General features: G+C 37.4%; 1 protein-coding gene across 1 annotated transcript in view; it reads left to right on the top strand.

The window, feature by feature from the left end:
* The window catches only part of MAP3K2 (mitogen-activated protein kinase kinase kinase 2), a 41,660-nt gene extending 24,750 nt beyond the window's left edge, over positions 1 to 16,910 (top strand). Inside the window, exons 14-16 of the mRNA XM_049773111.1 lie at positions 1,387 to 1,516; positions 14,731 to 14,908; positions 16,086 to 16,910. Coding sequence (XP_049629068.1) covers positions 1,387 to 1,516; positions 14,731 to 14,908; positions 16,086 to 16,311 — 534 coding nt within the window. The 3' untranslated portion in view covers positions 16,312 to 16,910. The remainder of the gene's footprint in view (positions 1 to 1,386; positions 1,517 to 14,730; positions 14,909 to 16,085) is intronic.
* Positions 16,911 to 18,586: the final 1,676 nt, after the last annotated feature.

Below are 18,586 nucleotides of genomic sequence, written 5' to 3'. Positions count from 1 at the left end.
TTTGGAAGCTATTATAATATTTAATCTTGTATCATATCAGACATAAAATCTACTGTTAATAATGTCAAGATTGTCTGCTAGGTTAAGATAGGCATTATACTGGTTCATCCATTGTAAAGGCTTGTTTTTTTTTCCTGAAGTCTAGAAAATAATATGAGATCACAATGTTGATGAATAAAGAAATATCCAGTTTCTTTTCAATCTTTCTTTTTTAAACTCAGATTGGTGCTTTTTGCCTGAGTTGGTAATTTTATTAGAGGTTGCAAAAGATGATTTGCAAAATCTCAATTCTTCTTTGTTTCTTTTAGTATTTCAATGGTGCTCTTTTGTTTTTGTTTTTGGGCCACACCCGGTGACACTCAAGGTTTACTCCTGGCTATACATTCAGAAATTGTTCCTGGCTTGGGGGACCATATGGGACACTGGGGGAGAGGGGATCAAAACACAGTCCATCCTAGGCTGGTGCATGCAAGGCAAATGCCTTATGACTAGTGCCACTGCTCTGGCCCCAAGTAGGATGCATTTTAATCCTAATAATTTTCAGTATGGGAATATACTTATTCAGTTAAAAGTATATGCATTTCCATAATTTAAAAACTATAACATGGTAGGGAGAAAGATTGGATTTATGAATATTTTTGTTTCTGGGGCCACCCCCATCAGTGCTTAGGGATTACTCTGCTTTGTACTCAGGAGTCTACTCCTGGTGGTATTTGGGGTGGTGCTGAGGATTGAACCAGGGTTAGCTACATGCAAAGCAAGCACCTTACCCACTGTGCTATCTCCCCAGTCCTAGATTTATAAGTTTTTAAAGGAATTAATTAGAATTGTATTTGGAATTACAGGTTGTACTTTAAGCTTTTCATTCATAAAACTGGATCACTATTTCAGTCTTAACTAGTTTCAGAAAAATAACTCTAAATTTAAGTTTGTTTTTAATCATCATAATTATTGTTTATAAAGATACCATTTTAGGAGAGGAGGCCATATCTTGCACTGTTCAAAGAGTTATTTCTGTCTTTGCACTCAGGAATCACTGCTGGCCGTGCTTCACGGACTGTGTGGGGTGCAAGGGGGTTGACCCAAGTCAGACATGTGCAAGGCAAGCACCCTACTCACTACACTATCTCTTCAGCCCCTAAAAAGTAGACTTAAATGCATCTTGTAGCTTTCATATATACTTCACATTATATATACTGACTGTTAAAAGTCTGGGAATGTAGTAGAATTTCATGTTAAATTAGATGCCATAGAAGTGAACTTACTGTTAATACCTGTGATTTCTAAAATTGCCTTCCTAGTCATGATCTAGGATTGTTTGAAAAAAATAAGATAATTGTGTCTTTTTATTTCAAAAAAGTAACACGGATTTTTTTTTTATCTTAGGGTTCAATTAAGGACCAATTAAAAGCATATGGAGCTCTTACTGAAAATGTGACTAGGAAATACACCCGTCAAATTCTGGAGGGCGTCCATTATTTGCACAGTAATATGATTGTTCATAGAGATATCAAAGGTAAGTAATGATTGTCTTTAATTTTTTTATTTGGGGGGTGCTTTTGGAACTACACCTGGTCATGCTCAGGAATTTGTCCTGGCAGTGTGTTCAGGATTAACTGCTGCCAGTGTTCAGGGAACCATACAGTGACAGGGATCAAACCAAGGTGCTTATGCATGCAACCTGTACTCTCTGTTCCAAGTTTAAAAAAAAAGGTTTTTAACTTAATTTTGTGTGTGAATATAAATAAAGTATATGACACGGTTAAGACATTCAACATTTAGTAAATACCCTTAAAATATTTCAGAAAAACATTTTGCTTTCTTACTAATTCTGTTTTATTACTGATGCTTAAGTCACCACAAATGGCTTGCACCTCTTTGGGATTTCAACAAAGTTCCAATGATCATTAAAATGAAAATGTTTTCATACATAGAATTTAGAAGTTAGAATATAATGGTTAATAATAGATACTGAAAAGGAAAACTACACCAGCTAGGCTGATTAAATTTGAATTGGGTTTGGGGTGTGTCTTTGGGATATGCTTAGGATTTACTTCTGGCTCTATACTTAGGGATCACTTCTGGTGGGATTAGGGAGACTAGATGAGGTGCCAGAGATTTAACTCAGTTGGCCACAGACAAGCAAGCACTCTATCTGCTGTACTATCTCTCCAGCCTCAAATTTTAACTTTCTATATATCACCTTGTCCTTGGACAAGACACTTCATCTCTATATGCCTTAGTTTCTCTTTTAAACAAGAAATTTTGTTTTGGGCCACAACCAGTTGTGCTTTGGAGTTAGTCTGGGCTCTGAGGTCAGTGATCACTCTGGCAACTAAGAGACCATATATGGTATCAGGAATTGAACCTGCGTCAGTCATATGCATGACAAGTACCATGCCTGCTCTACTCATTCTGCCCACTAAGTCCTCATTTTTAAGGATGTTGATTATAATAGCACCAACCCCTAGGGTTTTGATAGAATTAAGTGATCTTTTGCATATACTATGCAAAAAAGGAAATTAGAAAGTATTTAGAAGTTAAGTACACTGAAGCTTATATTAAGATTTTAAAGTTGGTGGTTAGATGTCAGTACATAGAAAAAGTATTAAGAACAGGAGGGCTAGGATCCAGAGAGATAGCATGGAAGTAAGGCATTTGCCTTTCATGCAGAAGGTCATTAGTTCAAATCCCGGCATTCCATATGGTCCCCATCCCCACCCCCGTGCCTGCCAGGAGTGATTTCTGAGCGTGGAGCCAGGAGTAACCCCCGAGCACTGTCGAGTGTGACCCAAAAACCAAAAAAAAAAAAAAACAGGAGGGCCCAAGACTCAGCTTTGATGAACTTTAACCTAGCTAAACTCACTTTTAAAAACTTAAAAATAGGTCTAGAGAAATAGGATAATAGGCAGAACATACCATATGCCTTGCATGCAGCCAACCCAGTTTCTGTCCCCCGAGTGTCCTCCACATGTACCAAGAAATCCAGTTTCTGTCCTCACATGTCCCCATATGCCCCCCATATGGTCCACAAGCACTGCTAGGAGTGAAACAGGAGTAAGCCCTGAGTATATCTGTGTGTGATCTCAAACCCACCCACTCAAAGGAAATTAAAACAACAACCAAAAAATGAACAAAGAAGACTTTAAAAGCTCAACTGTTTTTAGGCATCAGGTATGTAAGCTAAATGCTCAAAGTAAGATAAAAACTAAGGGTCATATATGTAGTATTTGAGAGTGCTTAAAAGACAATAGGGAAGCCTATATTACCTTTATAAGTTGAAGACCTCTATATTACCTCTTAACCTGTTTATCCCCAAATGTAAGGTAGTCTCCTGCATCACTTTGTTCCCTTAATTACTTTTTTAAACTCATTTTTTTTTTTCTAGGCACACCCATTTGATGCTCAGGGGTTACTCCTGGCTAAGCACTCAGAAATTGCCCCTGGCTTGGGGGGACCATATGGGACGCCCAGGGGATTGAACCTCGGTCCTTCCTTGGCTAGCGCTTGCAAGGCAGACACCTTACCTCTAGCGCCACCTCACTGGCCCCCTAAACTCATTTTTATTTTTTCCTTTATATATGTAAGTGTGTGTATATATATTTTGTTTGTTTGTTTGTTTTCGGCCACACCCATTTGATGCTCAGGGGTTATACCTGGCTAAGCACTCAGAAATTGTCCCTGGCTTGGGGGGACCATATGGGATGCTGGGGGATCAAACCACAGTCCTTCCTTGGCTAGTGCTTGCAAGGTAGACACCTTACCTCTAGTGCCACCTCGCCAGCCCCGTGTATATTTTTTTTAATCTTGTTTTTGTTTTCTTCTTTTCTTTAACTTCACCTGTTTTGGTTCTGCTAGGTACAAGAAAAAGTCTTGCCTGGGATAAAAGCTCAGGTGAAAACCAGGGCACAGAGATGATGGATCCTGATGATGGATCCTCTCACCCCCAAATGCACCAGCAATATTAGATAGCACCATTTCTTTTTGTAAAGGCATACTAAAAAAGGGGAAATTTTACATATAGAAACAAGCTGTTATCTACTAGGGATAAGAACTCATACATTTTACAATACAGGGGTGCCTCCCAACTTGAACATATGTCATGTGGTCCTAACTTAGACTCCATGTGACTAGATTGTCCAACCTCGAACCCTAGATCTTAGATATAGATCTGACACAGTTCTCTGCAACAGCTCCAGGAACAAAACTCCCTCTGGGACATTCTTAATACTGCTCAGACACCAATATGCATCAGTTTCAATATGAATGACATCCTGACAATGAGAACATGTCAACAACTAGGTCTACGACAACTAGTTTGTTCTCTTACCTCACTACCTAACAATAAGATGAAATCAGAAGACACGTCATCTTTTGATCTGTGCAAAAGCCAAGATTGCTAACTACAGAAGACTGACTCTGAAAACCATGACTGGGCAGAGCTTATCCTGGCACCAATAAAAAAAGACCCTAGTCTAGGCTTTGGCCTACAACCTGTACAACAACCAAGATCTCTAATCCCAGAAGTCTAGCTGAGACAACTGCAACTGAGCAGAATTATTGGAAACATAATGAAAGACTCTGTTCTAGGCTCCACACTAGGATCATGCAAAAACCAAGACTAATTAAAATTACAGTGTTGGTGACGAAGCAGAAGTCTTCCATACACCACAAAAGCACTGAGGGGAGAGTAAATGATCATGCAAGGAGTCTATAGTTAATCCCATGACAATACTTCAGGGGTGGAGAAACCCTGTATCTCCTAGGCCAAGGGAATTCCCTCTATAATATCCCAAATAGTTACTGTGCCTATGCAGGGGGAAAAAGAAAAAAAAAGGCACAAAATAATCATTTTATCCACATATATTTATTTATTGATTGATTTTCTTTTGACTTCTTTATTTTGGTGTAGATATTGAAGTTGATGTTTCCAATTTTATTTTATTTTATCTTTCTCTTTCTTTTTGCACTCTGGCATGGCTTGATTTCAGGACTATTGTGTGGTGCTTGTCTTTATTGCTGTAGTGCTCACTGGATATTTAATTTGATATTTCTTTCTGTATTGTTGTGGTGTTTCAATTACCTTTTTCATGTCCTCTCTCCAACTGAGGTTGAAAGCCTCTAGAAGAACTCTGCCCATTTTCAGCTTATTTGATTTATTTTTATTTTTTTTTTACGCCATTCTATTTTTTTTTTCTTCAAACAAAACCACATAACTCGAATTATCTAGCTCCGCCTCTCAAATAGAGGGGGAAACAAGGGAGGATACCAGGACCAAATAGATATATGATCACTAATAGTAAGCTAGACAAAGAGGGGACCACCCACTCTAGCAGCTGGGGGGGGGGGTGACGGTGGGGATATGGGTTGCAGGAAGGGAATGGGGATGGGGAGAGGACAAATTTGGTGATGGGTATTCCCCTGATTCAATGTTAATATGTACCTAAAATACTACTGTGAAAGATATATAAGCCAATATGATCAAAGTAAAAATTAAAAAAAATTAAGTGTTGGAACAGAACTTCTAGAAACACAAAGACTTCACTCTAGTCTCCATCCTATGTATGACCTGTGCAAATACCGAGATCTCTAGTTACTGAGATCCAATTTTATCATCCTCGACTGAGCAGAAAGTTTCCAGACAGGAAAAAAGGACCTAGGGAAGAGAAAAAGAGCATGTACGGAGCCTATCGATATTCCCATGACAGTATGCTTCACGGGTGGAGAAACCCTATTTCTCTTAGACCAAGGGAATTCCTTTCTAATCTCCACAATATTTACTGTGCCTATGCAAAAAAAAAAGGGGGGGGGCACAAATTAATTTTTGTTATTATTTTTCTTCTTTTTTGCTTTGTTTTGTTTTTATTTCGGGACCATGGTTATTGTTTGGTTGTTGTCTTTACTGCTGTGGTGCTTTTCAGGTTCTTTTGTTTGATTTTTTTTTTGTATGGTTTTTATGTTTTTCTTTCTTTTCCCTTCTCTTAAATTGATATTTATAGCCTCTAGAAGGACTCCTCTCATTTCTTTCTTGTTTGATTTTAACCCCCACCCCTTTTTTTCTCTTCTTTTCCCCTCCAAACAGAACCACATAACTTGAACCATCTTGTTCTGCCTCACAAATTGAGGGGTAAATAATAGAGGGTACCAAAACCAAACAGGTATATGAACATTGAGTAGAAATAAAAAATGATCATACTTAAACATCAAATCCAAAGCCAACAACAACAGAATCGAAACCCAATCTACAACAAGCTAGACACAGTGGAGACCACATATAAGAGCAGCCCAGGGGTCAAAGGAGGGGCATATTGGATGCATGCTGGGAACAGGAGTGGAGGGAGGACAACACTGGTGCTGGGAATGCCCCTGATTCAATGTCACTATGTACCTAAAATATTACTGTGAAAGATTTCTAATCCACTTTGGTCAAGATAAAAATTATTTAATTAAAATTAAAAAAAAAACTTTATACTGTAAAACATAGCTAGATATAACCTAGGCTCCAAAGTGAGGATCCGGTGAGATGTGGAAGCAAATGTTGACACGGAATAATTCATACAGTGATAAGGTACAAGAATGGGTTTAGGAAATTCAATACTTAAGCCAAGAATCCCACCACACAAGCCTTCTGCTCCTAAAAAGAAAAGGAGCTTAGTGGAGGAAAAATGAAGAATGAGCTTCTGCCTTCCTTAAATCCCTGCTTTTATTCACAAGAACCAGCCTGCACCCTAGGGTTGAAGAGGAAAACCAAGTAGGGAATAGTCCAATAATCCCACCACCAGATCATATCCTAGGGTGGAGTATGAATATTGATTAAGGTGGAACCAGTAATACAACACCTGGATATTTAAATTTAAAGATAATTTAACTACATCTAATAATAAGAGTAAATATTTATTTTGAACTATTACTAGAAAGGAGTTTATTATTCTGAGAGTAAAGATGACTTATGATTTGAAAGAAATCAAAGTCTTCATCTTAACTGTCTATTCAGCTTAGAGAGACCTTAATTATTAAATTCAAAATCTGATGATTTAAAGATTCACCTGGGAAACTCATTTTTTGCATTATTGTACCAGTAATCATTTTCATTTGAGCTTTTTCTTTAGTCTTCATAATGAGACATGGTATAAGAACTGAGGACAGTTATATCATGTTGCTTTTTCCCCTGTGCTTTTCATAAAGTCATAAAAAATTCTGGTAAAATGAGGCAGGAAACAAGCTGGTTTAAAATCATCAGAGGGCAAGTATATTGATAAAAGTTAGATTACAGTTGGTTATATAGTAGAATCTAAAGTTTATAAAGTTAAGGTGTGATCAGAAGAAAAATTTATAATTAATAGTTGCTATTTCCAAATGTCAGGTAACAGTTGTTTTTGTCTGCATTTTTTCACTTTTAATGTACATCCTAATTTTTTAAACTTTTATTTATTCGGCATGAAAAATTGGGACCATACCCGACACATGTTGGGATCATTTGATGTATGATGTGCCCAAACCAGGATTTACAGCCTCTGCAGCTACATGCCTTCCTTACCTCCTGTACTAAAATCTCTCTAGCCTTAAACTTAATGTTTTTAGTGTCATCAAAAGTTTAATGATTCTATTTTTTAAAAAGGAGGGGAAAGGGAAGATGGTATATTACTTTTGTCTTTAAACCTATGAATTTATAAATCAACAAAGCAAAACTGATTGTTGTTGCAAAAGAACTACTCAGGCTTTAAAAATTATATTTGGGGACTAGAGAGATAGCATAATGGTAGAGCGTTTGCCTTGCTTGCGGTTGATCCAAGAGGAACTCGGTTCCATCTCAGCATCCCATAAGATCCCCCCAGCCTGCCAGGGGCAATTTGTGAGTGCAAAGCCAGGAGTGACCCCTGAGCACTGCTGGATATGGCCCAGAAATCAATCAATCAACGTTTTTTAAAATTTTTTGAAAAATAGAAATTATATTCAGAGTACAAAATAATGAAAGAAAATTTATCTTTAAAGAAGTGTCTTGACTAATCACAAATAAACTAATAGATATAAGCACTAAATATTTAGAGCTTCTGACATGATTAAACATTCTAGCATTACATGCTTTCTATTCACAGATTACACCTTTTTTGTTTTTCTCATAAAATTTTTTGATTCTTAATCAAGTTTCTTAGAGTCTTCTACCTAATAAAGAATTTATATAAGGTAAGATAAACATGTTACATGTCCCTTTGGGATAGGATTTGCAAAATCTAGAGCATAAACCTTTAGGCAAATGACTTTATAAATTACCTAGGAAAATGGAGTTGCAGGGTATTTTAGGAAACACTTAAAAGATTTATCAAACTCAGCCAGAGAGATAGCATAGCAAGACACACATTTGCCTTGTGGTTTTATCACCAGCATTTCATATGGTCCCCTGAGCCTACCTGTACAGACCCTCAGGTCAATGGAATAGACTTGAATATGCAGAGATTGTTCCCCAGACATATAGTCAACTAATCTTTGATAAAGGGGCAAAAAACCACAAAATGGAGAAAGGAAAGCTCCACAAGTGGTATTGGGGCAACTCGACAGCCAAATGCAAAAAAGCCAACTCAGCCATTTAACATCATGTACAAAGGTCAAATAAAAATGAATTAAAGACCTTGATATTAGACCTGAAACGATAAGGTATATAGAAGACAACATAGGCAAAACATTCCATGACATTGAGACAAAGCATCTTCAAGGAGGAAACGCCACTATCCAAACAAGTGGAAGCAGATTTAAGCAAATGGGACTACATTAAACTGAGAAGTTTCTGCACCTCAAACGAAATAGTGACTAGGAAACAAAGGAATAGGAATGGGAATAGCATGGAATGAGAGAGCCTATTCATCCAATATTTATCAGGTGTACAAGGTATTGGCAGAGCTTAAGAAAAACAAACAGCAGGGGCTGGAGAGATGGCACAGCAGTCAGTGTTTGCCTTGCACGCAGATAACCCAAGATGGACCTGGGTTTGATTCCTGGCATCCCATATGGTCCCCTGAGCCTGCCAGGAATGATTCTGAGTGCAGAGCCAAGAGTAGTCTCTAAGCGCTGCCAGGTGTGGCCCAAAAATCAAAAAACCAAAAACATCTAACCCTATCAAAACATGGAAAGAAGAAATGAACAGACATTTTCTCAAAGAAGAAATACAGATGACCAAAGATACATAACAACTGTTCCACATCATTAATCATCAGGGAAATGCCAATGAAAGCAATAATGAGGTACCATCTCATGCCACAGAGACTGGCACACATCACAAAGAACAAGAACAATCAGTGCTGGTGGGGATGTGGGGAGAAAGGAACTTTTATTCACTATTCATGGGAATGCTGTCTAGTCCAGCCTTTATGGAAAACAATATGGAGATTCCTCAAAAAAAAAAAAAACAAACAAAAAACAAACAAAAAAACCATAATCTTGGTCCCCCAAGCCTGCAAGGAGCAATTTCTGAGCATAGAGTCAGGAATAGCCCCTAAGCACTGCTGGGTGTGACCCAAAAACCAAAAAACATATGATTCAGCAATACCACTCCTAGGATTATACCTTAAGAACACAAAAACACAATGCAAAAATGCCTTCTGCACACCTATATTCATTGCAACACTATTTACATTAGCCAGAATCTGTAAACAACTCAAATGCCTGACAATAGATGAGTGACTTAAGAAACCATGGTACATATATACAATGGAATACTACACAGCTGTTAGGAAAAATTAAGTAATGAAAGTTTTCCTATACATGGATGGACATGGAGACTATTATGCTGAGTGAAATAAGTCAGAGAGAGAGAGAGAGAATAGTCTCAATCATCTATGATATTTAAGAAAAACAGGGGTCAGAGAGATAGTATGGAAGTAAGGCATTTGCCTTATATGCAGAAGGACGGTGGTTTGAATCCCGGCATTCCATATTGTCCCCCAAGCCTGCCAGGAGCAATTTCTGAGCATAGAGCCAGGAGTAATCTCTGAGCGCAGCCAGGTGTGACCCCCAAAACAAACAGATAGATAGATAGATAGATAGATAGATAGATAGATAGATAGATAGATAGATAGATAGATAGATAGATAGACAGACACATATCTATATATAAAACGTAGTTAATAATACTCAGAGACAGTATAGATGAGGGCTGGAAGGACTGGCTCATGGTATGTAGCTTACCACAAATTAGTGAGTGCAGTTAGAGAAATAACTACACTGACAACTCCATGACAGTTGTTGTGAATGAGAGAGATTGCCTGCCTGCCTCAAATACAGGCAGGGGTGGGGGGAAGGTTGTACTGGTGAAGTGGGCTGTACTTTTTATGACTGAAACCCAAATACAAAATTGTCTGTAACCATGGTACTTAAATAAAGATATTATTTTTAAAAAACTGAGTTGTGGATATGACCCCAAAACAAACAAAAAAAGTTATCAGTCTCAGTGAACAGACCTTGAATTCTAGTTTTTTCATTATTAAGATGTTTAATGATTTTAAGACATTATCTCTATAATATGGTAAGAGTTATTTGAGGGTATGTGGGAATACACTCAGTGATGGTCAGGATTCACTCCTGGCTGTGCAATCAGGGATAATTCCTGGTGGTACTCAGGGTACCATATGGGATGCCAGAGATTGAACTTATGCAAGGCCTATTTGCTATATGATCTGTCTGGCATTGAGTTCTTATATTTTAAAGATATATATTGAACTACGTATTAATTATGTCTTGCATTTGCTTCATACAGTGAGAGGGGAGAAGGGTTTGGTAGTCAGAGTTGAGTAAAACTGCATAATTGTTGGAGCTGAGTGACAAATATATTTTCTGTTCTCCTTTTGTATATGTTTGAAGTCTTGTCAATAATAGCTTATATTTAACATAGCCAAAATTACGTGTTCAGAAATTAGAAAACTGTATTGGAAATCTGGTTATATATTTTCTTGTTACTTCATCTTATGGTTAGATACTCTGTATGTTTGGTGTTTTATTCCTAGAGATGACTTTCCCTTTTCTGTGTCAGTCATAGGATTATTCTTCCCATATCATAACCACTAAAAATGTCTGGTTGTTGTCCTTCTAGTTAAATATTTTCAAGACAGTATTTTCTTTGAAAAATATGTTCTTCATGTTCTGGGCAGTGGAAGATCATTAAGAAGAGGCAGTGCTGTTTTTGAGGATGAGTTATGGCATACTTGTGCTTATGGCATGCAGAAAATGAATCCTGAACTTCTCCTTGAGAAGGACTTTGGAGATCTATTATTGAAGAGTTTTGGGAATTTGTTTAGAGAAGTGCCCCGACCCTCGGGGCTCAGTTATTCGTGGGTGTGGGGTTGATCCAGCCAGGAAGAGAATGGGGGGGGTGGGGGAGAGAAGGGAGGAGACCAAGTAAAAATGTCTTATCAAGGTCCAAATTTATTATCCAGCAGGCTCTTCTTATATGCAGAAACTTTCAGGGGAGGATGGTAGGCAGGATGGAACAGCCCACGTGACAAACAGCTTTACAAAGAACATCTTGTAATTAATCTCTATAAGCCAGGCATGTAACACTTTGCGTACCTCCTATCTGTACATTCTAGTACAAGAATGGTCTGTTCTTTACTTAGAATTTGCTGAAGTATTAAACTAATGGCCAATGCTTCAGGTCACGTACACATGTCACACAAGAACAATTGTCCTGTTAGACTCCATCTTGGCTCTGGCTCCCCACAGAGAAGAAAAGACTATCATAGACATCCACAACGAGGATAGTACATTCTCTCAGTCTACATTATAGATTTTCTCCATTATTTACTCTCCTTTTTATATGCAGTTTTTTAAAAATATGATAATAGCAACCAGGGGTACAGTACAGCAGGAGACTTGCCTTATTTGTGTCCAACCCAGGTTCAATTCCTGGCACTCTATATGGTTCCTTAGCCCCACCAGGAGTGATCTCTAATGCAGAGCCAGTAGCAAGTCCTGAGTACAACTGGGTGTGGCCTCCAAACCAAAATAGTAACAATAATTTAAGTTTTTTTAAGGACAAGGAAGTAGTCCCCCCCCCTCTCTCTCTCTCTCTCTCTCTCTCTCTCTTTGTCGTTTAGTTTTTGTTTTTAACCGAGTGATACTCAGGGTTTACTCCTGGATTTATACTCAGGAATTATTTCTGTGGTGCTCTGGGACCACATGGGATGCTGAAAATTGAACCTGGGTTGACCAAGTGCAAGACAAACTGTACCATCACTCTGACCCAGAGGTTTTTTTCTTTTAAAACAAAATCTGGTTGAAGCTATGGAAGGTTAATAAATTGAAGTAAAAAGTTTAACCATTTAGTGGTTGGAAAGAGTACAGTATGATGCTTGCCTTACACACACATGACTGGTTCCATTCCTTGTACCCTGCGTGGTCCTCCAAGCCAGACCAGGAGTTATGCCTGAGCACAGAGCACTGCTAAGTGTCCCAAAAGAGTAAACAAAAACTTTTTTTTTTTTTTTTTTTTTGGTTTTTGGGCCACACCTGGTGGTGCTCAGGCGTTACTCCTGGCTGTCTGCTCAGAAATAGCTCCTGGCAGGCACGGGGGACCATATGGGACACCGGGATTCGAACCAACCACCTTTGGTCCTGGATTGGCTGTTTGCAAGGCAAACGCCGCTGGGCTATCTCTCCGGGCCCAACAAAAACTTTTTTTAATAATTTAATAAATTTGCTTATTTTTAAACAGGTAGATTTTTGGAAAGTTAAAAAATATAAAAAATATAATTAAAATATAGAATACAAATTTATAGTTCCAGAAAATGATTGGTTTGAAAAACTAATAAAAAGGGATGAAGCATGTAGCTCCCTTGTAGAGTACTTAAGTGAGGCCCTGAGTTTGATCTCTGGCAGTGGAGGGAAAGAAAAAAAAAAGGGAAAATAAAGAGTAAAACAAGTAATTCATATAGTGTCTTGCTCTTGTTCTTTATTTTTAATTACTTTTGGTGTTTGGGCTACACTCAGCAGTTCTCAAGGCTTACTCTTGGCTATATATTTAGGGATCACTCCTGGTATTGCTTAGGGAATCCGAAGGGTGCTAGGAATCAAACCCAGGTCACTCACATACATACAAGGCAAGTACTCTATCTGTTATACTGTTTCTCTGCCTCTGCTCTGCTCTTTGCTTTGAGGTGTTTTGGGGAGGTTGTTGTTTTTTTGAAACACTCAATAGTGCTCATGGCTTACTCCTAATTCTGTACTCTGACATTGCTCCTGACAGGTGTAAGTGGAACGAACCTATGGGATGTTGGAGTTTCAAATTGGTCTTCCTTGGCACAGCAAGCATTCTAGTTGTACTATCACTTCAGCCACCCACTACTGTTTTTTTGTTTTGTTTTGTTTTTAAGATCATTCTTCACTAAAAGGATTCAGGGCTCTTCACTTATTGTGTGTCTTTGAATACAAAAACAAACAGTCAAAGACAATAGAACTGAAGAGTTGGCTCAAGGAACCAGGCTCGAAGGGGTGGGATGGGGTTTAACGAAAGGGCCTTTGGAATTTTGGTGAAGGGAAGTGAGCACTCTGGTGACAGGCATGGTATTGAAATGATGTGTGTATGCATGCATGCATGAAACTATCATTAACTGTTTCATCAACCATAGTACTTCAATAAAGATTTTTAAAATGCAGTGAAAACTAAAAAACATAAATAAAAGAAATCAGGGCTTCTTAGCATCTTAGAGAAATGGGTGAGCCTAAATCTGGTACCGGAAATACGAAATTAATCTGGACTATCTTTTAGTTTCAGAAAAAAATGCTGAAAACAAATAAGAATGTAGCAGTTAAAGAATATAGCAAAACAAATAAGAATGTAGCAGTTAAAGAATATAGCAATTCAGTTTATAACAAAAACCTAAATTTATTATGAAAATAAAGTAGGTGCCAGGTATGTAGTTGAGTGGTAGGCTAGCATCTGCCTTGCGTGTGAGGATCTGATTTTGGGAAAGAAAGGGGACAAAGTAAAATTAAATATCAGAAAGCTCGAAGCTTGCCTTGAGCAGATTTAAAACATACAGAAGCTGAAAAGGAAAATAGAAAAGCAAAATTCAGTACTAAGAATTACAAGATGTTAGATAATTAGCAGTATGCTGTAGTAATGGGGAAGTGCTAGAAGTTATTGATGAGGAAAATCCTCAGGTTCATCCTGAGGCTAATTTTCTCTGGGAATTAAGTTTCTGCTATGGAATTTCTGCTTGACTACAATGAAACTAGAGTCATGAGCCTGCTTATTACTTTTTTGATTCTTTATTAAGCGGCAGTCTTATTTATTTATTTATTTTGGTTTTTGGGTCACACCTGGCAGTGCTCGGGTTACTTCTGGCTCTACGCTCAGAAATCGCTCCTGGCGGGCTCAGGAGGACCATATGGGATTCGAACCACTGTCCTTCTACATGCAAGGCAAACGCCCTACATCCATGCTATTTCTCCAGCCCCAGGCAGTCTTATTTTTAAAGCCACCTTTTCTTTTTCATCCTCACCTGCCACTCAAAGCTGTTCTTTTTAGTGGTCGGACCTTCTTAGATCCTTAGAAGCACACACATTGTGTCTATTTAGTAATGAGCACTGACTATGTGACTAGTATTATGCCACATCTTGCTCAAAAGATGAAAAACAGCCTAATTTTTGGAGTCAAAATCTACTAAAATAACTGTTATTCTTTTTTTGTTATATTTTGAGCAGCCAACAAAACAATAAAATGAGGACATTTCTTATTTTTAGGTGCAAATATTCTGAGAGATTCAACAGGTAATGTCAAGCTTGGAGATTTTGGAGCCAGCAAGAGACTGCAAACCATATGCCTTTCAGGGACAGGAATGAAGTCTGTCACCGGCACACCATATTGGATGAGCCCTGAAGTAATTAGTGGAGAAGGTTATGGTAGAAAAGCAGATATCTGGTAGGTATTGTTGACAGACTTCTCTAAAAATATGCCTTTTTTTTTTTTTTTGGTTTGTGGGGCACACCTGGTGACGCTCAGGGGTTACTCCCGGCTGTGTGTTCAGAAATCAGTCCTGGCTTGGGGGACCATATAGTACACTGTGGATTGAACCCAGGTCCGTCCTGGGTCTGCAGCGTGCAAGGCAAATGCCCTACCGCTGCGCTATCATTCCGGCCCCCCAAAACAACGTTTTCTTAAGAATTTTCACCCTGCTAGAATTTAGTTATATATAATAATTAAATAAATTAAATTATTTAAATAAATAAATACAAGAATTAAATTATGTTTCATACAGTTAAAATATAATATGGGTGGAGCTATAGAGAGCACAAAGGATAGGGCCTTGTACACAGCTGACTGAGTTCAAGTCTTATCACCACATATGGTCCCCTGAACATCACCTGGTGTAGCCAAAAAAAAAAAAAAAGAAAAGAAAAGAAAAACAGGATTATAGAATTAATATTTTAATTATGCCTCTTTGAGAGTTAAAGTGGATAAATACAATTCTTAAACTGACTTAAAGTCTTTAGGAAGGATTTAGTCTAAAGTAAACTTCGGATTAGATTGCTATTTTTATTTTCCAGAAGTAATTAATTTTTACTGCTAGTTTTTTATAATTTAGTTTTAAATTTTTGTTTAACAGGTTAGGACATTCAGTGGCTATTTTATTCTTGTTTTTAAGAGCAATTTTAGATTGCTAGTTTCTAAGATGATAAGTAATAAAATTTAAAAATTATATTTGGGCCCTACTGATAGCGCAGTGGGTAGGGCATTTGGCTTGCATGTGGTTGACCCAGATTCAATCTACAGCATCCCATATGGTCCCCCAAGCCTGCCAGGAGTGATTTCTGAGCAAAGAGGTAGGAGTAACTCCTGAGCACTGCCGAATGTGGCCCCAAAACAAAAACAAAATTTATATGTGATGTCAGAATTATATGAAGCAGAATTGGTGAATAATGTTCTTGTCTAACCATTTGAGTCCATCCTTAAATATGATATGTATTAATTGATTTGTACCAAAACTAATATAATTTTTTATGAAACTTTGAAATTGAAATATTTAAATATGTGGTTTTGTTTCTCTTTGTAGTTTATATATTTTCATGAAAACACTAATATTTTTTTTTCTTTTTAGGAGTGTGGGGTGTACTGTGGTAGAAATGCTAACTGAAAAGCCTCCTTGGGCAGAATTTGAAGCAATGGCTGCCATCTTTAAGATTGCCACTCAGCCAACAAACCCAAAGCTGCCACCTCATGTCTCAGACTATACTCGGGATTTCCTCAAACGGATCTTTATAGAGGCCAAACTGAGACCTTCAGCCGATGAACTCTTAAGGCACATGTTTGTGCATTATCACTAGCAGCCAGTAACCTCTTCTGTGCCTCTACTCAGCTCCCATCTATTCATTCACCTTCTCTCTGACTGCACTTTTCTTTTTTATAAAAAGAGAGATGGGGAGAAAAAATAGACAAGAGGGAAAGTATTTCTCTTGATTCTTTGTTAAATTTGTTTAATAATAATAATAATAACCTAAATTTTTTATATTTAATCCTTTTTTCCTTTAAAGAACTTGAAACTTTTTTTTTAATTTTTATAATGTACTGATGTGGTTCAGAGAGATAAAGCACTTTAGTACAGTCACTCTTTGTAGTATAAACAAATCATTTGGAATACCTAAAGATTGTATAGCGTCTTTCCCTGTAGCACAACAGATTGGTGGTAAAGGGGAGACATGGAAAACAAGGAGAAATGGTGTATAATTTGTAGTTTTTAGTGATAGTATTTAAAGTACATCCTCATCTGTGGGGTTGAGCCCTAAACTTGAGTTTAGGATAGGTACTCAACTTAAAGAATATAGGTTCATTCTTTTATCTATATTCTTTAGATCTTAACCTGTCTACCAAGCTTTTAGCTCAGTAGGAATCTTGATAGAAAATATAAATCTTTAAGAGGTATGTTTGTTAATCCTACAGTATAATAAACAAATACACTATAATAGATCCATGGTACTGGAATCTGTAAACCTTGAGGGATAGTTTTCTGCTTTAAAAACATTCATTACTTTATTGTAAAGCAGATCAGTTAACGATGAATCCAATTTAAAATTCAAAGATGATTGCGCTAATATATAAGCAGTGAAAGAGACCACATTTTTTACTCTAAAAAAGCAAAAAGTGGGGAAAATAAAGAACCAAGTATTAGTATGTTTTAAATTATGTTCTGTACATGAGGCAGGATTTCTCAAAATGAAGGGAAAAGAGATGTTACAAGAATCATGTATACTGTCTTACTATTTTGTGGCTCCCTATTCCCTGTAGATAACATTCTCTTAGAACTAAGAATATAATCCAAAGTACCCGTTTATAAAGTTAATTCATCAGATAAAACCCTTATTCTTAAGAACAGACAACATCGTTTTTTAAGGGCAGTCTAGGGATAGTTTCACTTGGCAATACCTGGAGACATTTTGTTTGTCACAGCTAGGAGGATGTTGTTACTGGGAGTCTGGGGGGATGGAGACAAGATGCTGCTAAAAAGCTACAATATATATAGTTCTCTTTCTCTCTCCCAAAGAACTATTTTACCCAAAATGTCAAAAGTGCCAAAATTGAAAATTCCTGATGTAATTCCAGCCCCCAACTTGCTTTAAAAAGCAAGTTCCTAGCAAAATTAAATTTCAGGCAGAAAGTGAGGTAATCAAAGTGAAGGTTTTACATGAGCAGACACCTATTACTTCAAGGGTGTATGAATGATCTCAACTAGACAACAGATAACACACACTCCTTTCTTACCCAGCTGCAGTCATTTCTAGTTTAGAAACAAAATGAATTTAAACAAATGGAGCCTGTTAAAGTCAATCTTCTGTCTAGTATTTCCTCAAGAGTTAATTCACAATTACAGAAAGGGATATCAAAAGTATTAACTACTTTATAGGAAGTTTAAAACTGCCAGGTATTTCTATTAATGATGTATTCATTACCAGCTAGGAAATTAAACAAAGGGAAGTGTCTGGAAAGTCCCACTCCTGTGGAATCTCCAGTGAAATCATGCTACCAAAAACACGAATGATAGCAGTAATTGGGCCACTTGCAGTTTTTTTTTTTTCAGCTTATTAATGCAAGTGCTAAGTACTTTATTTTTAAAGGTCTACAAATTAGTAGTCTTCCTGAAGGCCCTAAACGTGATGCCTTTCATGAGACTCTTACGGCATTTGAAATATTTATTTTCTGCTAAAAGGTATGCTCTTTTAGGGACTCTTTAAAAATGCTTGTTTCTTAAGTTAGATAGGTCTTGGTTTACTGTATCAAGGTCCTATCTGGCGTTCCCTGTAGGAATATTTGAAATTCCACTAAGCTTGTTTGAGAAGTAAAAGGACAAATTAGTTAAAGCTTCTCCCATACCTTTATAATTAAATGAAGTAGCTGGCAAGGGAGGATCTGAATTAGTGTGGCCTCCCCCGCCCAAATTAACAGCCAAATCTTGTGCTGTACACCTAGTTCCCAAAGGTGTGGATCTATTATAATTTGTTTTTATTATAATTCTTTTATTGATCGTGTGCATCTCTTCTACTTGAGCAAGATCATGTTGTGTGGGCCAAATGGGCTTTATGTTTCTTTGCCTTGTGTGGTTGTGAT

This window comes from Suncus etruscus, chromosome 5 (genome assembly GCF_024139225.1).
Source record: "Suncus etruscus isolate mSunEtr1 chromosome 5, mSunEtr1.pri.cur, whole genome shotgun sequence".
NCBI classification, from domain to species: Eukaryota; Metazoa; Chordata; class Mammalia; order Eulipotyphla; family Soricidae; genus Suncus; species Suncus etruscus.
Note: the sequence above shows the minus strand (reverse complement) of the source record. Positions and strands in the feature narration are given on the sequence as shown.